The sequence below is a fragment of the Leishmania martiniquensis genome, chromosome 11 (assembly GCF_017916325.1).
Source record: "Leishmania martiniquensis isolate LSCM1 chromosome 11, whole genome shotgun sequence".
NCBI classification, from domain to species: domain Eukaryota; phylum Euglenozoa; class Kinetoplastea; order Trypanosomatida; family Trypanosomatidae; genus Leishmania; species Leishmania martiniquensis.
This window is the reverse complement of record NC_090146.1, coordinates 234718-251987: the sequence shown is the minus strand read 5'-3', so window position 1 is coordinate 251987 and position 17270 is coordinate 234718. Positions and strand designations below refer to the sequence as shown.

The following is a 17270-nucleotide window of genomic DNA, read 5'->3' as shown; positions in this document are numbered from 1 at the left end:
TGCGCTACACCGGAGAGAGAGAGACCAGAGGCGTAAAGGAGGCTTGCCGGCCGGCACACGCGTAGCCTCCGCATCAGCAGCCTCTTCATTCACCCCGACGAAAGCTCCTCCTGCGGTTTCCGCTTCCGTCCCGTCTCGCTCCCCCACCCCCTCTCTCGCGGCCTCCTCTCCTCCTCCCTCCCCCCTTTTCTCCTCCGTTCACGTCTTTTTTGCTAGTGGAGCCTCTTCAGCGACAATGGGCGCGTAACAGCCAAGTCAAAAGAGTAAAGGGAGACGGAGAGAGAGAGAGCGCACGCGCAGAGACGGAGTCGGAGGCGGAAACAAAACGAAGCGAAAGAAGCGAAAGAAAGAATCGGTCCGTACGTATTCGCCGGGAGGATATATGACACACACACACACACACAGGCACACAGACAGAGAGAAAGAGAGAAAGACAATCACTAAGACGGAGACGCACGCACAGGCGCGCGTGCATATCTATATATATATATAAGCTTATATTATGGGTATGTCTCGCTCTCTGTCTGTGTGTGCGTTTGTATGTATATATATATATATATATATTAGTTAGCGTGTCAGATTACTGCACGCGCCTCATCTCTTTCGGAAGAGGTTTGACAGCCGAACACGGCAAGCTCGGTTAGGCTCTTTTTTTTCTCTTTGGGAGGGGGTGGGGCTCGCGGCATGGGAAACAGAATCAAAGAGTCATCCCCTCCCCCCTCCCCACCGGCACACGCCGTTTTCTCTGGCGTGGTGTCGCGTAACGCTCACAGCGACTCTTCGCCTGCATGAAGGCAAGAGAGAGGAGGGGGAGAAGGCAGTGGCGCTGGTCGTGCACATAAAGAGGGCGATAGGGTTTCACAAAGGAGAAGGTAAGATGAAGTGGAGTGAAGGCAGCCGGGATGCCTGGGCTTGGGAGTAGGTCTCGCTGCCTGGAGCGAAGAATAGCTAACGGGCAGGTGTGGGCGAGAGAGAGAGACGCAAGCCACCTGGGGACGCGATATCGAAAAAAAAAATGTGTGAGCGCTCGATAGCCACACCCTCAACAGACCTCCTCATAGATGGCGACGGAGAGGAGGCGCACAAGCAATAGAGCTTGACGCAGAGCTAGAGCGTACGAGCAAGCACACATAACATGAAGAGAAAAAAAAACGGAAAACGATTGAGACACATGAGTGACGAAGACACGCGCCATTGGGGTCACGCTCGCGTCTCGGGTAGCGCGCCGCCCTCCGGCTAGGCAATCAACTCGCTCTTCTGTTGTCACTCCTCTTCTTCCTGGCCTGGTAGCTCTTCCTAATACTTGCGTAGGTACGCGGCTACGAGAGACACACCGTAGCCAGTGGCACCGGCGGCGTTCGAGCTGGGAAAGGCCATATCCACGTGGACAAAGGGGCCCTTGAAGCGATCGTGCATATGCATCTCTACAAAGTAGCCACCACAGCTCGAGCCGGCGCTCGCCTGCACGTTCGCAATGTTACGCATATCAGCGCAGGGGCTCTTATAGACCTCTTCGTGGTACTCGGGGCAGTAGAGCACCGGGAAGCACACATCGCCAGACTGCAGGCCAGCATTTACCATGTCGTGCTCCGCCTCGGCGTCGCTGACGTAAATGCCTGCGTGCTTCGAGCCTGTCGCCACTCCCTGCGCACCCGTCAGTGTCGCCATGTCGATCAACACATCTGGAATAAAGCACTGCTCGCCCGTCGCGTAGTACACACCGTCACCCAGCACAATGCGGCCCTCCGCATCGGTGTTCATCACCTCCACGGACTTGCCCGACTTCATGACGACGATGTCGTCATTGCGGTACGATTTCGGGCCGATGGCGTTCTCTGCCATGCAAAGCGTCACGCTGATGTGGTGGATGCCGTGGTAGTGATTCTTCTGCAGTTTCATGCTGCGTACGACGGCGATAAAGGCGCAGAGCACGCCAGCGGAGCCGGCCATATCCGTCTTCATGTTTGCCATGTGCGCAGCAGGCTTCAGCGCGAGGCCACCGCAGTCGTATATGATACCCTTGCCCACCATCGCAATGTTCTTGGCGCCCGCAGCGGCGTGCGGATTCTTGTAGTGCAGCGTCACAAGGTGCGGCGGGTACTGCGCGCATTTGCCCACAGAGTAGATGCCCCCGTAGCCCTTCTCACGCAGCTCGTCGCCTTTAATCACAGTGATATCCGCGCCAAGCTCGGCAGCGTACGTGGCAGCGATCTCCGCATACACGACAGTGTCCAGCATGCATGGCGGCGTGTCCACCAGGCGCTGGCACAACTGCACCGATGTGCAAATCGCCTCCAGCTCCGCCACGCACACGCTCTTACCATTCACCTTCTCCTGTGTGAACGCAGCCCGTGACGACATCACCACGTTCACCGTCATCGCCTGCTTCATGTACGCCTTCGTCGCCTGCCCACACTTTGCCGTGTACGAGTGCGGCACAGCGCGCGCAATAGCGTTCGTGATCGCCAACTCCGCCCCGGCAGGCGCGCGCACGTACACATCCAGGGTCTCGCCCTCCTCCACGCTTGCGCACGCAGCAGAGACGGCATCCGATATGCTGTCCGCGCGGTAGGGGCAATTGGTGCGCGACGCAGATGGCGGCAGCGCTGCCACAATCACCTCCCTGTAGCCCCCGCACCCCACAGCCTCCGTGAGCACCTTCACCGTCGCTCCAGCCTTGGCGCGCTTCAGCGCCTCGGCGACAGTCGGGCAGTGGAACTGCAGGGACTCCACAGACTTGTCCTGCAGCTGCGCCACCGTGCCCACGATCAGCACGCGTGTTGCAACGCACGTCACCTTCGAGATGTCCGTGAACGTCACATTCGACCTGAATTGCGTGCATGACCGCACGTACTCCGACACCGCCAACTCCTCCGTCGCCGACTCTGAGCGCTGACGCTTCATCGAGGGCATGCCTGACGTGGATACGAACACAGTAAGAGAGGGAGAGGGGGGGAGGGCAGAGAGGGCGAAGCGCCGCGTACGCACAAAAGAAAAAAAGGACGAGTTCGACAACGCGCGTTGAAGTCGGGTGATGTAGGCGCCCGGCGACACACACGCGAAAGCGACAGGAAATAGGGCAGATGAAGAGATAAGCGATAGGAAGAAGGGAAAAGAAACTGTGAATGGGGAGAGAGAGAGAGGGCGAGGGGGGGGGAGGGAGGAGGGGAAGGCAGATTAGGTAAGCGACGATGATGATCTCGGGGCCGTGGAATGTGCGCGGGTGTTCGTGCGTTTGCGTGCAAGGTCGGCGTTGAGGACGATGTTCCACGGGCACGCGGGAGAGGAAGTGAGAGGCATTTTTAAGAGGACGAAAAGAAGTGAAGGAGAAGGAGAGAGAGAGAGAGCGGCGGAGTGCATAGATACGCGAGCACGGTCGTTAGACGCGCTACCACGGCGATGGCGTGAGAGGTAACCACCTTCTATGTGAGATACACAAGCGTAGGCAAGGAGGCCGAAGAGAGAGGCACAACACGCACACAGCCACATCGTCCGCTACCTCCACCATTTCCTTGGATTCGACTGGGATGCCGAGCCCGGCTTGCCGCCTGTGGTGGCGCGGAGGGGGGCGAGCTGCAACGCAAGAAGAAGCCTCGTGCGCATGCCACCAGTCAGCCTCTTCGACTTGATGCTCTTCGTTCGTTTCGCCTTGTGAAGGGCAGTCGCACCTCACACACACACACGTGTATGTGTATGTGTGCACATGCATGCACTGCTGACTCGCCCGGCGCTCCGCAAGAGAGACGGTAACGAACGCCATCGAAGCCGAGCGAAGGGCGGGGGAGAAAGAGGGGAATATATATAAATATACATAAATATATGTATATGTAAGAACGAATAGGGGCGCCAAAGGTGAGATGCGCTGTCAATGGAAAAGGGAGAGGGGAGAGGGGGACAGCGCGAAATCCCCCGAACAACTCACACGCAAAAAAGAGAAAAAAGGCGTGCGTGTGTGTATGTATGTATGTGTGTGGTTGGGAGAGAGGGAAGGGTAGGGTGCCCCGCCCTCCACGAGGCTGTGTTATACAGGCAGGTGCAGGGAGGGGGGAGGGCTCAAGGAGGGAGAGTGATTCAGAGAGAAGGGGAAGCAAATAAAAGCGCGGCGAAGGAGAGCGACAGGGCCAAGCAGATGGGGAGGTGGAGTCGCGAAAGGAAACGGTGGCCCTTACACCACCTCCTCCCCGTTCTGACTATGCGCTTCACGACGCCTCGAAAGGAGGGGAACCCAAACGTTCGATCGGCTTTGAGGACGAGAGGCAAAGGGGAGGGGGGGCAGAGCGCGTACGCAGCCTTACCTGTGCGAAGGAAAGAGGAATAGAGGCAGAAAGGAGGACACGATCAGCAAGGCGGGGGGAGGCAAGGGAAAGATGTTTCACCACACACGTTGCGCGTGCGTGCGTGTATGTATTTAAGAAATCGAAAGGCGTGAAAGGGGGGAGGCGGCGTCCCCGAGAAAGCGAATCAGTGAAGACAGCGCCACAACGGCTGCGCGCAACGTGGAAAGGCGAGGCGAAGGGTAAGTCGCGGGAATGCAGACTGATGACGAACGTCATCAGCATCAGCCTGAGAAGCAGCATCTGAGGGTTGAGGAGGTGCGTACAGGAGAACCAAAGAGAGGGAAAAGGGGGGAGTGAGTGCGGTCAGTACCGGCTAGCGCATGCACACAGAGAGAGAGAGCGAGCGAGCGCGAGAGTAAGAGAGACGCAGAGACACGAGGAAGCTAACATCAGTCAAAGAAAAAGGGGTGAGGTCGGGGGCGCAAAAGGAGCGAAGCTATCCATGACGAAGGAACACACACACATATATATATAAGTTTTTTATGTGTACGTGCACGTTTGAAACGCTCAGAGAGAGCGAGAGAGAGATACAGTACATACATAGACACGACCGGCTCTACAGAAGCAGCAGCACGGTGCCCCTTGTGGCCTACCCTACTGTTCTGAGTGATGACTGCGACATCGTAAAGTACGAAAGGGGAGAGGGAGGGCAGACAGAGTTGAAACACACAGAACGAAACTAACGAAGATCGGCAACGTGAAGAGTTCTGAAGCAAAGTAAAAAAAAAGAGGACTTACGCGTACGTGTCTCGGACGCAGAAGGCACCGTCTATGCGCAGACAGACCGACACCTCAAAAATACATCTGTATGTGTATGCCTTCATGCGGTACGCTCACCGACATGAAATGTACCGAGATTCAAACCAAGACAGAAGATCCGAGTGTGCGTGGCGAAGAAAAAAAGGAAGAGGAGGGGGGCTATGAGGAGGTGCCGAAGAATAGAGAGAGCAAAGGCAATAAGAAGGAGAAGCGCAGACGCGTAACCGAAGACGCGCAGCGGCCTACGCAGCGAAAAAGGAGGAGGAGGGCCAGCGGCAAACGGGAGAGTGGAGGAGGGCGAAATAGCCATGCCAACCGATGCCGTGCTTGTCTCTCTCTCTCTGATGGTGTAAGCTTCTGCAGCGATCCGAGAAGAGGGCATACCTATCCACCAATGCACAGAAGAGGAAGACAGCGAGAAGGGCGTCAGAGGATAGAATAAGGAGGTGGAAAGGAAAAAAAGAAAACAGCCTCGAGTGAGGGTGTCCGCCACGCACAGCATGCCCTTTTTTTCCCCCTTCAATGGCCGAGCGTACGCTAGCAGTGGTAGGTCTATTGCCGAAGCGAAGACACTCACAGGCACACACGTACACCAAGGAGGAGGAGGAGGGGAAGAGAGGAAGAAAGAGACAGACATTGAGGGGAGCAGTGGGAGGGGGCAGGGCACACGGGCGTGACATCCACACCGCTTGCGTGTCGGTGCGCGCACTGCTTATCGCCTTCACTATCTTGTGGACGGCGGTGGTAAGAAGTGCGGATCCGCATAGAGCACCTGCGCGCTGCGGCCACCAAAGCTGCCGCCTACCCTGTAGCTGTCACCCGCCAAGCCCGGTACCGTAAGTGGTGGCATCAACACGTGCGCCTCGTTTGTGAGGAAAGCCGGCGACCTTCTTCGGCGCGACCACGCATCCCCACCAGGGGTGTTGGGAAAAACGGTTCCGCCAGCCACCGAGGCGCCGCCACCGCACATTGCCTTACTGTTTGTGCTCGGGCTGGTGTGGCCACAGTGGACTGACGACGACCCTTGCATACGTGCGCGATGGCGATCCACGGCGGTGATCGGCACGAGTTCATCGAAGCAGCGCGGCGTTGTGTTCTCAATGACAAGTGCGCGGTCCACCGCGCGCGACAGCTCCACGACGAGGGGCATGCAGGGAAGCCCGTCGGTTTGGAAATGCCTCGTCTGCTGTGGCAGTCGTCGCACACTTTCGCAGTACTCCTTCATCCGCACATACTGATCGATGTCGGCTGCGTACCAGAAGCCGAACCTGTCCATTAGCACGCGGCACCGCAACTTGTAGATCAGCTCCCACACATTGCTTGTTCGCACGTGGGCAATGAAGGAGGTTTCTGAGCGGGACTCAAAGCCCTGCACCAGGCCAGCCTCACGCCCGCACGTCGCCTCGATCACGCGGTTCAGTAGGCCGACACGGTCAAGCAGCTCGCAAGGGAACATTTGAATGAAGACGGGCAGCACAGGCGCGCTCACCACTGCGAGCGTGTCACCTCTTGGCGCAGAGGCAACCAACTCCCCCCTCGCGCCGTGGCTCTGAGCTCCCTCCACCGATCGCGCGCTCTCGTCCAAGTCGCACTCCGCGCTGCTGTTCATGGACTGCGCCGACCAGCACGACCCACAGAGAGATTGCGTGAGTATGCTGTTGCTGGTCGAACCCACCCCTGTCACAATTTGCGCCGCTGGCGCGGGTGGGGTGTTTGTATTGTAGGGATAATAAGACAACACGTTCGCCATGGCGCCGTGGACATTGACCTGCTTGCGCGTGAGCTCGATGTTTGCAGCCGGTGCCCCCGGCCGGCGGCCAGAGCAGGTCCGTCCAGCTGACTTAGTCCCCGAAGAGAAGATCTCAGTGCTCGCGAATTTCGGCAGGTTCGCTACGGTTGAGCTACCCACGAGCGATGACGTCCTGACGTGTAGGGCGGCCTGCTCAGGCGATGCCGGCATGCCTGCATTAGGCAGCTGCGAGGCAACGTTTCCCGCGTACAGCTGCAGGGGCAGCGGCTGCGATTCTGAGTTCGTTGGTAGGGAGCACGCTTTCAGGAACACGTAGGGCGGGCTTGGAGCTGACGGTTCTGAGCCGGCGGCCTGTGTCATTCTGGCCGGGCACGAGTTGACGGAGATGCTACAGGGAGAAGATGTGTTCGCCAGAGACGGTGCTCCCGTGGAGGGGAGCCCGGCGAAGGCTGTCGGGGCGGCGACGTAAAACAGGGTGACAGCACCGACGCCCCCACTGGCAGCCATCGCGGGAGGGGTCGAGGGACGCATCAATGGAGATGACAGAGTACCACTGCCGTGAGTAGATGCGTGGGCCGGAGCGGAAGCCGCCTCGCTCGTAGAGAGAGTCTGCGCCTGTACCTGCAGGGCGTACAGATGCTGCTGCTGCTGCTGCGCTTGCGGAGAGTGAGCTGGAGACGAGCTCTCGTTGAATGCGGGCAGTAGCATGACCATCTGCGCTGGGCAACCTGACGGAGGCGTGCCGCCACCCGTGTAGTAACTGTTCGCCGCATGGAAGGGCTGCGCTGGCGTTGCTGTGTAGACACCCCTTCCAGGCAGCGCCGAACCTGCGAGCGTCGCCACTCCCCCAGGTGTGGTTCCCACAAAATATGGCCGCAGGCTCCACTTTGAATCCACGCTTCCCTCACGCTGATGCAGACATGGAGCTTGGCTGTTGCCGCGGGACGCCGCTTCGGCATTCGCAGGTTGAGCAGTGCGAGGCCACGTCTGCGCCAGCAGGGGGGATAGGTCAAACGGAGCCCGCGGTGGTGGCATGCGCTGAACCTGCTGCTTCGGCTGTGGCTGGGCGGTAGCCATCGCCGGCGACGGCCACAGCGCGGCCTGAAGGTTCCCGGAAGACGCTTGAGAATGCGCGTACGTGCTGCCGTCCAAGCTAGCACTCCCCAAAGATGCGTCCCACGCAGTCCCAACACTGGTGACGCTGATCGCCATGCATGCCTGATGCTCGTTCGGCTCGTTTGCGGGAGTGCTGAGTGGTTGGAACGCGCTCAAAGGAGGAGATGCCGGCTGTGCCGACGCATTCGATGTCGCTGCTAGCTTGTATGCTGAGAAGGGACCGGCGACGGCCGCCGGCTCTCCTGCCGCTGGGAGCCCCGATATCGCCGACAGGTTGCCGAGGCCGCCCACCTTCACGTGCAGAGAGTCCGACTGCTGCTGCGCAGATCCTCGAGACACGTCGCACGGCTCGTTCAGCCCCGCCGACTCGCTGTTCTTGTCGCCGGTCCCGTCGCACAGCTGTTTGACGAACTCAGCCTGGCCATGCATCGCATGGTCATACTCGTCGTCCTCGGTGCACGAGGGGGGCGCCGCCGGCGGGTGGAAAGAGGTGTACCCGACAATGTACTCCTCTGTCACGGGCGGTGATGGCGACAGTGGCGAGGAAGGCCTTGACGAGAGCGACATGGAAAAGAACGAAGCAGCCCCGTGCACGTGCGTGTGTCTCGATGCTCGGGGTCGGTCATCATCGCACGCCTCCCCGCGGTCAGTGCGGTAAGAGGTGTCCCAGCTCGAGTCTTTCTCTTCCGCCAGGTTCGCCGACAACGCCGTCGCCAGCATCGAAAAACTGCCGTGGGTACCGGCAAGGGAGGCGTTGATGACGGTAGTAGCGTTCACGTCGAGCGTCTGCGCCGCGAACGATGCAGTGATCTGATCAAGTGCTCGGGACTCCTCCGAGAAGCTCTGGAGGATGCAAGACGAGCGACCCTGCTGTGACACTGATGAGACGAGGCGCTGCCGCATCCCGCCGCCGACAGAAGCTGAGAAGGCGGAAGCGTCCGCGCCAGTGAAAGGGGCGAAGCGTGGTTGCAGAGGAGCCTGCGGCCGGCGTAAGGCCTGTGAGGGTGCCACCTCTTGCTGTTGGTGCCGCTCCTCTGGATACTCTTGAATACTCAGCGGCGGCGGTGGCACCAGCCCCTTAGCCTCTCCAAGGTCGTTTGCGGAAGCGGCATTGGCGACTGGAAGCGCGGCCGCGCCCATGTCGTTGAGGCTCAGCAGGTGGCTCATGTCTTCGTCCAGAATGCTGCTTGGGGGGACCGAAAACTGGGAGAGACGCGCATTGCCGCCGTGAGCAACGCACTGAGCCCCGGGGGCAACGGCGGCGGAAGCGGCAGCATTCGGGGGGGGTTTGGGCGAGGTGATATTGGTGCTGAGGGTAGGATGAGGCGACGACGACCCCATCGAGTGCCATGGGTACATCGTGCGCGGTGCGCGAGGAGCAGAGAAAAAAAGGGAGCGAGAAGCAGAGGCGAACTCTATTCAAGCGCGGAGGGGGGGTGATGATCAAGTCGGTGAGGCGCAATCAGCGCAGCCAGAGAAGAAAAAGAAGCGTGTGAAAGCGAGAGAGAGACTAGCGGCACAAGAGCACACACACACACACAGACCACACGCACGGTAGTGATGTTCGTGCAGACGGGGCAGGAAAAGGGAGAGGCCCTCCAACCAGAAGGGCGCGAACACAAAGCGGAGCAACGCTCGAAAAGAGGAAACCGAAATAGAAAAAAAAAACAAAAAAAGGTGGAAAGACGACCAAACGCCAGTATATGGAATAATGTGTCTGCTCCTCTACCGAGAGCAACAGACGGAGCGACAGTGGGGGGGAGGGAGATGGGGGAAGTTCGAAACAAATAATAAACAACAGCGACACGGACGCCGACAGAAAGCAGCAGCGGCAGACAAAAAAAAGTTTACAGTGACACAGAGAGAAGCAAAAAAAAAAAGGAAGAAAGGAAAAGACGAATAATTTGAATTCGATGAGCCCAAAAAGGCATACAGGATTTTTTTCTGAAATGGATTAAGAAAATGGTAGCGGACCCTCTTACGGCTTGACGTGTGAGGACAAGCGTGAGTCAGTGGAGAAACGGGAGGGAGGGAGGGATGTCCTAAGTCAAGCTTGTTTGCGTTTGTATATGTATGTCGTGCGACTGCTGTCCGCTCTTCTCCCCCTTTGTTTTCTCCTCCTTTACCTTTGGTGGAGCGAGTCCAACTCAGTTTTTCGTTTCTCGACGCTTCCGCGCCTTTCCCTGGTGCTCTATATCGTTTTTTTCTCCACACCACCTCGTCGGGCGGCAGCTGACTCTCCCTGTGTGCGTGTGTACCGTCTGTTACTCTCTGGATGCCAGGGAGGCTCGTTCCTCTTCTCTCCGTCTCGCTCCTCCTCCTTCCTGTTCCCTCTCTCTCTCTCTCACTCTTACTCTTACTCTCTCACTCGCTCGCTCGGTGATGTGCCGAGCCTCCCTTCAGCCCACTTTGCCAGAGAGCTAAAGAGAGCGATGAGAAGACGCGCAAGACTGCGACGCAACTTCTCTACAGAAAATCGGCTAGAGAGGGATAAATCCTTCGTTTTTCTCTCTGTCTAAAGGAATGATTCACAGTAGCGAAGGCGCAAAGAGAAAATCACCTCTGGCACGGCAAAGAGGGACAGAGAGAGAGGGAGAGAGATGATGATCCACCGACAGGTACGCACTCAGACTGCACAACGTGACGGAGCCTCGCTGAAATGGAAGTTGGGAGGGGGAGGGTCAAACGATATCGAGAGAAGGACGCGGCTTTTGAGCTTTCTACCCAGTAAGAGACGTGGAGATGCAAGAGAGTCAGAGGAGACGATTGCGCCACTGACTGTATCTGTGCTGCGTGCGTGGGCGCTTGGTTTGGCTTTTTTTTCTTACCCGATGCTTCCACCTGCGCTTCCTAAATCAACTTGTCAGAAGGAGCTGGGAGGGGGGAGAGGGGGAGTATGATGCGCCTCGTTCTCCCTCTTGAAGTGCGCCTCGCGCGTCAAAGCCGTCTGGCCGTTTCTCCTCTGTGGAGTGGAAAAGGGCGCAGCCTAATCGCACGAATGCGCACGTCACAAGTGCGCCTCTCCGTTGCTTTAATTTGAGCGGGGAGAAAGCTGCTGGCGTATGCACCACCCCTCCTTCTTTTTCTTTTCTTTAGTTAAGCCGTTGCCGTTCACCGCTCGCCCTTCGGCAACACCACCTGTGGGTTCACAGCGGCACTGCTTTCCCCCCTCCCCTTCCCAAATCCCGACCCAATGACACAAACGGAAAAATGCGGCGAGCAATAGAAAAACACAAAGCGCAGCTGCACTTGTGCAGGGGTGATGTCAGGAAGAAGAAGGGGAAGAAATACGCTGGCAACTGTCGCGGATCGGAGTAGATTCAAAGGGTGTGTGCGTGTGTGTGTGTGAGAGAGAGAGGGCGTACACGAGGTTGGTCGCTGGGGAGAGAAGGGGGAGCGGAAGAGAGGACAAGTCAGGAAAGGCCTTCTGCGGCTCACCCACTCGCGAAACACTGTAGATGCGGCTAACGGTGCAGTTCACAAGAGCACGCAGGCTCACCAGCAGCTAAAGAGACAGCGCGGCAAGAACGGGGCTGAGGGAGCAGTAGGAGGAGGCGAAGGAAGAGGAGAGTGTGAACAAGATGAACGATGGAGGAGAAACGAAGGACGAAAAAAAAATGTTTCGTTCATGAAAGGGAAAGAGAGAAAAGGGCGGAAGTCGACGGACAGGTGCGTCACAGACGTGTGTCTTTTTCTCACTCTGCGTGTGCTTTTTTGCGCGAATCGCCCATAAGTCACTCTTCTAGAGTTGTATGCGAAAGGGGAGGGGGGAGGGGGAGGGGCGTCTGGTGCGTTGAGATGGACAAGCACAACGAAAGCGGCAGCCAACGACGAGGAAAAAAAAAGCTGGACAAGATAGGGGAGATCCAAAAGGGAAAGGAAAAGCGAGAGACACACACTACACCGGCAGGCAAAGCTCGAGCTTGGAGAGAGGGAGAGGGAGTCAAGAGGAAAAGAGAGGCATGGAAGAAGGTAGGAAGAGAAAAAAAAAATACAGGTCAAGCGAAGATGAAAGAAAAAATTAAGAAGAGTGAGAGGGGCAAAGCAGGAAAGTGGCAGGAGCGGAAAAAGTGTGTCTGTGTGCCGGCTTGTTTGGGAATCAGGAGTTTCTGTATGCGCATGTGCGTCGTCGCGTTTTCGTCCGTGTCTGCGGCGGCCACGCACCCTGACCTGAGTGGCACGGAGGGGTGCAGAAAACAGATGGCGGAGACCAAAAAAAAGGGAGAAAAAAGAGGTGAGCGCAGAACAATATGCACGCCAGCTTTGAAGACGAAACGGAAAGGAATTTCGCAGCAGCACGGCGATCCTCTTCCCCGTACACAGACGCGCCGGCACAGACGGTGGGAATGAAGCGAGAAAAAGCAGCAATATATAAACTATATACAACTGCACACTCGACACAAAATGGAAAAAAGACACGAGGAGGACAGAAGGAGTGGCGAGAGACAACGAGAGAGAGAAAGGCGGGGGAAGGGGGGAAGGGGAAGTCTTATACGCAGACGTGGAATGGGGGGGTGAGGGGGTGACGGGAGAAAGTAAGTGAGCAGGAGAACGTGAGAGAAAAAAGAGGAAGGAGGGGATAGGCAGTGTATGTGTGTGTGTGTGTCCCAAGTGTGTAGCAGCGTACTCAGCGCCAAGCCCTCTTCCTCCTTTGTTCGTCCGCGCTTACCACCGCTCTTTCCCTTTTTCTGCTCTCTGCGTCTATGCAATCGCCTCCTCTCTGTGGCGCTGCAGCTGTTGTCGTTTTCGTCCCGCTCCAGAGCGCCGGGCCGTCGACCTTTCTCGGTCTCTTCCACTGAAGGAACCCCTCGCTTCAGCTGCAGAGAAGCTTATCCCTTGTCGGCCGTATCGCGGGAGCCTACTTCTCAACCCCCTCGTGGCGTACGCCCCGTCAACCTAAGTCGGGCTGTGTGTGTGTGTGTATGTGTGTGTGTGTAGGGGGGTGCTCGGGAAGCACCCGTTTGGGGTGGTGCGGGGGGAAAGAGGGTCGGCTCCCTGGTCGAGGCGAGGGTGCAGGAGGCGGTACTGAAGGGGCGAAGAGAGCCTGGCGAGAACGTGACGTGCTGATTGACCCGTGTGCCGCGTCCACACTCTACGTTTTCCCCTTTCGTCGCCACCAAATAGAGGGCGTGATACGATGCAGCCCGAAACGAGAAGCGCGGAAGAGTGAGGAAGAGCGACACGAGGTGGGATACGTCAGCTGCCACCGAAGAGGCGAAGCGATCCCCTTTGCAGTGGGAGCGGCTGCGCACGCGCCGACTTGAACGCCACTCACGCACGCGTATCAACCCTGAAGGGATACAAGAACGGCGAAAAAAGGGGGTGAATTTGTTCAGATGTACCGTCCAAGTGCTGAGGGAGGGAGGCGGTGGAGGTGCGTGTGGATGTGCTGCTGCGTGGTATGAGAATAGCGCAGTAAGGTAATGCGCATACAACAAAAAGGGGAAGAAAACAGGACGCGCGGGAGTGACCTTTCTTTGGCCTATACACACGCGCACGCAGGCACCATACAAAGTAAGCGGAAGGGGAAAAAATGGCTCGAGACCGATGATCAGCGAGACAGAGGCAACCGAAAAAATATTTGGAAAGGAAAGGGGGAGATGAGATGGGAAGGGGGACGGGAAGGGATGTGCCGATGTATGCACGTTACCGGTGCGCACGCCGAGCACCGAGACACCACCGTCAAAGAGAGAGAGGCGGGGAGAAAAAAAGTGATATAAAATCGAAAGGAAACGAGAAGCGCCTGGCACACAGGCCTCCCACTCTGTGAACTTCTTTCTCGTCACTCAGCTTCCCGGCACGTTAGCGAAGGGGGAGGGGAGGGGGGATGGCAGTCCCGGCAGTCGTACAGCTCTTTGAGGAGGGAGCGGGCTCGTGGACGAAAGGAGTGAGGGTAAATGAGGAAGGCAGAGAAAGATATGTGCTGATTAGAACCGCTTTTCCCTTGCGCCGTGGCACTTGTGCGCTCGTATATGTGCACGCTATATAAATATATATATGTGTGTGTGTTTGTATGCTGTCGTCGGTGCTTCCGTTATGCCCTCTCTCCCACCTTTCTCCCACGGAGTCCCGGAGGGATCCGCTCCTTCGTTTAGATTTGCTGTGCGGCTGTGGAGGTGATGAGCCGAGACAGAAAAGGGGAAGGGCGGCCAGAGAGCGGCAGGCAGATACACAGAGAGCACCACGGTGCGAAACGCTTCGAGAAGAATAGGGAGTCCGAGTGGAGGAGTGAGGAGGGGAAAAGAGCTCCAAAAGCGCGCGCGCACCGGTCACACAAAACGAAACGGCCACGCAAAGGAAGAAAAAAATGTCAATGAAGCGTAAACAAAACGAGACAGTAAAAAATATATATATAGATGAACCGAAACAAGCCACACCGCGAGAGACGGAGAAAGATTCGTGGGCAGGTGAGAAGAGGAAACGAAAGAGTCTACCGTATGATAATCTGTGCGCATGTGTTTACGTTGAGCAGGTACGTCGTCGCCAAGAGTGGCCGGTAAGGCCAGCGACAAGAGGCGCACGCGAAAAGCGCGAAGCGTGAGGAGAGGAAGGGAGCAGGGCGGCGACAAGTGGAGTGACGGTGGTCCGTGGCGGGAGGGCGGGGGGGTTGTATGGATGGGAGAGAGAGTGAGACACTGGCGACGCTAACGACACTGGGTGAAGTCGACACGGAGCAGGGCTGGCGGATTCGCGGGCACGCGATGGCAGTTCACAGTGTCCGCCCCACACACACACACACACCAGACTCGCCAGCAGGAGAGTCCTCGCTCAACCACCCCCTCGCATCCGAGCCGGGGGTCACTGTCGCATTGCAATCGAACGCCGGTGGGCCACCTATCCACGGCCAGCGGGCGCACCGTGGAAAGAGGCAACAGGAAGGAACGGAGGGAAGGCCACCAACACGCAGCGCGGCACCAGCCTGCCCTGGCGGTTCTCCTCCCTTTTCAGTTCTTTTTTGTTTCTTTACCAAGACGTCCGGGGAAAGCATGAGCACCCAGTGCCGATGTCTGGTGCTCACGGAAGTGCGCGTGCGTACAGGTGCAAGAGGGAGTTTCCCATAGTCAGCAGTCCCTTAGAGTCTTTCCTTCCCATTTCATTAACACGTATGCCGCATCACCGACTTTAGCGCGCGGCATCCACTTGGACCTGCCACCGCAGAGAAAGAGGTGCATGAGCATGGGTGGAGTGGGTGGGACAACGCAGCATAGCCCGCCTTGCTTCACACACATGCACGTCCCGCGACTCTCTAAGCCCACGGGCACGCTTCTCCCCTCACTGCCCCTCGCCCTCCCAACTCCGCCACCTCGTCATTGCTCCTCACTTGCGTGTGGCTCTCAATGGTGTTAAAACAAGTCTTCATCGCTACAGTAGCCTCTGTGCCCACGATGGCCTCCGCCATGCGACGGTCCATGGCGGTAGCGTTGCTGTGCCTGCTGCGAAGGATGCGGCGACTGACCATGAAAGTGTGACTCGCCACCGTCGCGCTCGCCCTCTGCGCGACCGTGGCGGCTGTCACCATAGCTGTCACGGAATCGCTCCTCCTGTTGCCTCTGATTACCTCCAGGAAAACGGTCTCGTCCGTGCAGGGCAGGAGACGAAGTGGAGGAGAAGCCGCCCCCAGCGCAAGAGAGCGACGGTGACTCGTAGCGCCGTCGCTGACCATCCCCATAGCCACGGTAAGAATCATTTTGGTACACGCCGCCCTCACGGTGGCTGTTGCTGTACCAGTTACCACTGCTGCGCTGTTCGGGGCCATTGCTGCAGTCTCGCTCACGGCGCTGGCCGATGCCACCGCCGCCGCGGCTGTTGCCATAGCGCGCGAACGTGTAGGACGATGACGGCGCCCCGTGGGTGGGGCTGCCACAGGGCCGCGGCTGATGCTGTTGTTGAGAGGGGTGGCCACGGCCGCCGTAACTGCCGCTGCTGCTGAAGGAGTCACCAGCTGCGGCATTGCCACCCTCTCGGCGCATGGCGCCCGCGACGAGTCGGCAGCGCCGCTCAAAGTAGTCAGGGTTGAATTGCTCCCGCTGCTGGCAGTCAAACACAGTGTGCCCAGGGACTCCACAGAAGCAGCAGGTGGGGAGGACCGTATGCGGCACCGCGGCAGGGCCAGAAGACGACGAGGCAACGAGGGCGTACGAGGAGGGCAGTACCACGGTGGAGCAGTCGAAGTGGCCGTACTCGTTGCACGCCACACAGCGCACGGCTGTCATGCCACTCGGCTCTCCCGCGGCGGCCACTGTCTTCTGAGTCGCCGCACGCCAGTCGGATGGCGTCGGGCACACAATGAACGGCGACGGCGTGGCCATAGGTGTGCATCGGTGCGGTGTCCCATACGGGCCGCGTTTCTGGTGGCAAGTGCGGCACAGCGTGTTAGGGCAAGAGGGTTTCTCATGCCCTCCCATGCCGCAGCTCCAGCACACCTTGACCGGCGGTGCATGGCCGCCGGTGCAGGCACCCTGCAAGGAATCGTAGTAGCGCGGCCGTGCTCGTGGAGCAGCCGGGAAGGACGTGGCAGCAGCGGTGGCTGGGGCAGCTCCGGCGGTGAGCACAGGTACGCTGCACAAGGAGTCTGCGTCATCGGCATCGCTGTCAGTGATTGTCAGCGCATTAGCCCTCGTGCCCTTGCCGTTCGCGTCACCCTTTCCCTCGCATTCACCGTCGTCGGAAAGCAGGTTTGGTGAGATGCCAGCAGCAGTGGCAGAAGCGCTCGGGCCTGGCGTGCTGCGCGAGGCGTCGTGAAAGGACACAGCGAAGAGAGCCCCCAAGCCGGCCTCCGCACTAGCTGCCCCGGTGGTGCTCAGCTGCCCGCGATGGTGCTGGTGCGCTGAGTGAGCCATCATGCTCGTGCTGCTGGCGTCTATGATGAGCGGCGTAGCGTTGCTGCCCTCCCCGTTTCGAGCGTTTCTGTGAGCGTCCGCAGCACTCACACCGCATGCTAGGCCGCTGCTCTGCCGATCACTGCCCGACTTGCACGTGAAGGGGTGCTTGCATACACAAACGTAGTCGATTACCTTCATATCAGCGTCCAATATCGGCTTCATCTCGCAGCATTCAGCCTTGCGCCGGACATTGTGCGTGTGGCATTGCACGAAGCCGCTTGGAGTTGAAATCTCCTTGCTGGCCGGCACCCCTCTCAGGTCTGTCATGAGGCGGCCGAGGCAGTGAAGTACGGCTGCGTAAGCAAAAGCGTTGCGGTGCAAGTCGGGCGACACTCAAAAAGGATTGGCCGTAGCCGTGTATATCTGTGGGCACGGCCGCACGCGCTTCTCCGGTTACGGATATATTTGTATTCTCTCTCTCTCTGC

General features: G+C 58.3%; 3 protein-coding genes across 3 annotated transcripts; all 3 read right to left on the bottom strand.

Moving 5' to 3' along the window:
* Positions 1 to 1296: 1296 nt before the first annotated feature.
* On the bottom strand, positions 1297 to 2913 carry LSCM1_06575 (uncharacterized protein; the record flags this gene model as incomplete). Its single annotated transcript, XM_067323992.1, has 1 exon — positions 1297 to 2913. The coding sequence occupies one exon, from the start codon at positions 2911 to 2913 to the stop codon at positions 1297 to 1299; it is 1617 nt and encodes a 538-aa protein (XP_067180533.1).
* A 2907-nt stretch (positions 2914 to 5820) lies between these two features.
* On the bottom strand, positions 5821 to 9303 carry LSCM1_06574 (uncharacterized protein; the record flags this gene model as incomplete). The annotated part of the gene is made up of 1 exon (XM_067323991.1): positions 5821 to 9303. The coding sequence occupies one exon, from the start codon at positions 9301 to 9303 to the stop codon at positions 5821 to 5823; it is 3483 nt and encodes a 1160-aa protein (XP_067180532.1).
* Positions 9304 to 15305: 6002 nt separating this feature from the next.
* Positions 15306 to 17111, bottom strand: LSCM1_06573 (uncharacterized protein; the record flags this gene model as incomplete). The annotated part of the gene is made up of 1 exon (XM_067323990.1): positions 15306 to 17111. One exon carries the CDS (start codon positions 17109 to 17111, stop codon positions 15306 to 15308), a length of 1806 nt encoding a protein of 601 aa, XP_067180531.1.
* Positions 17112 to 17270: the final 159 nt, after the last annotated feature.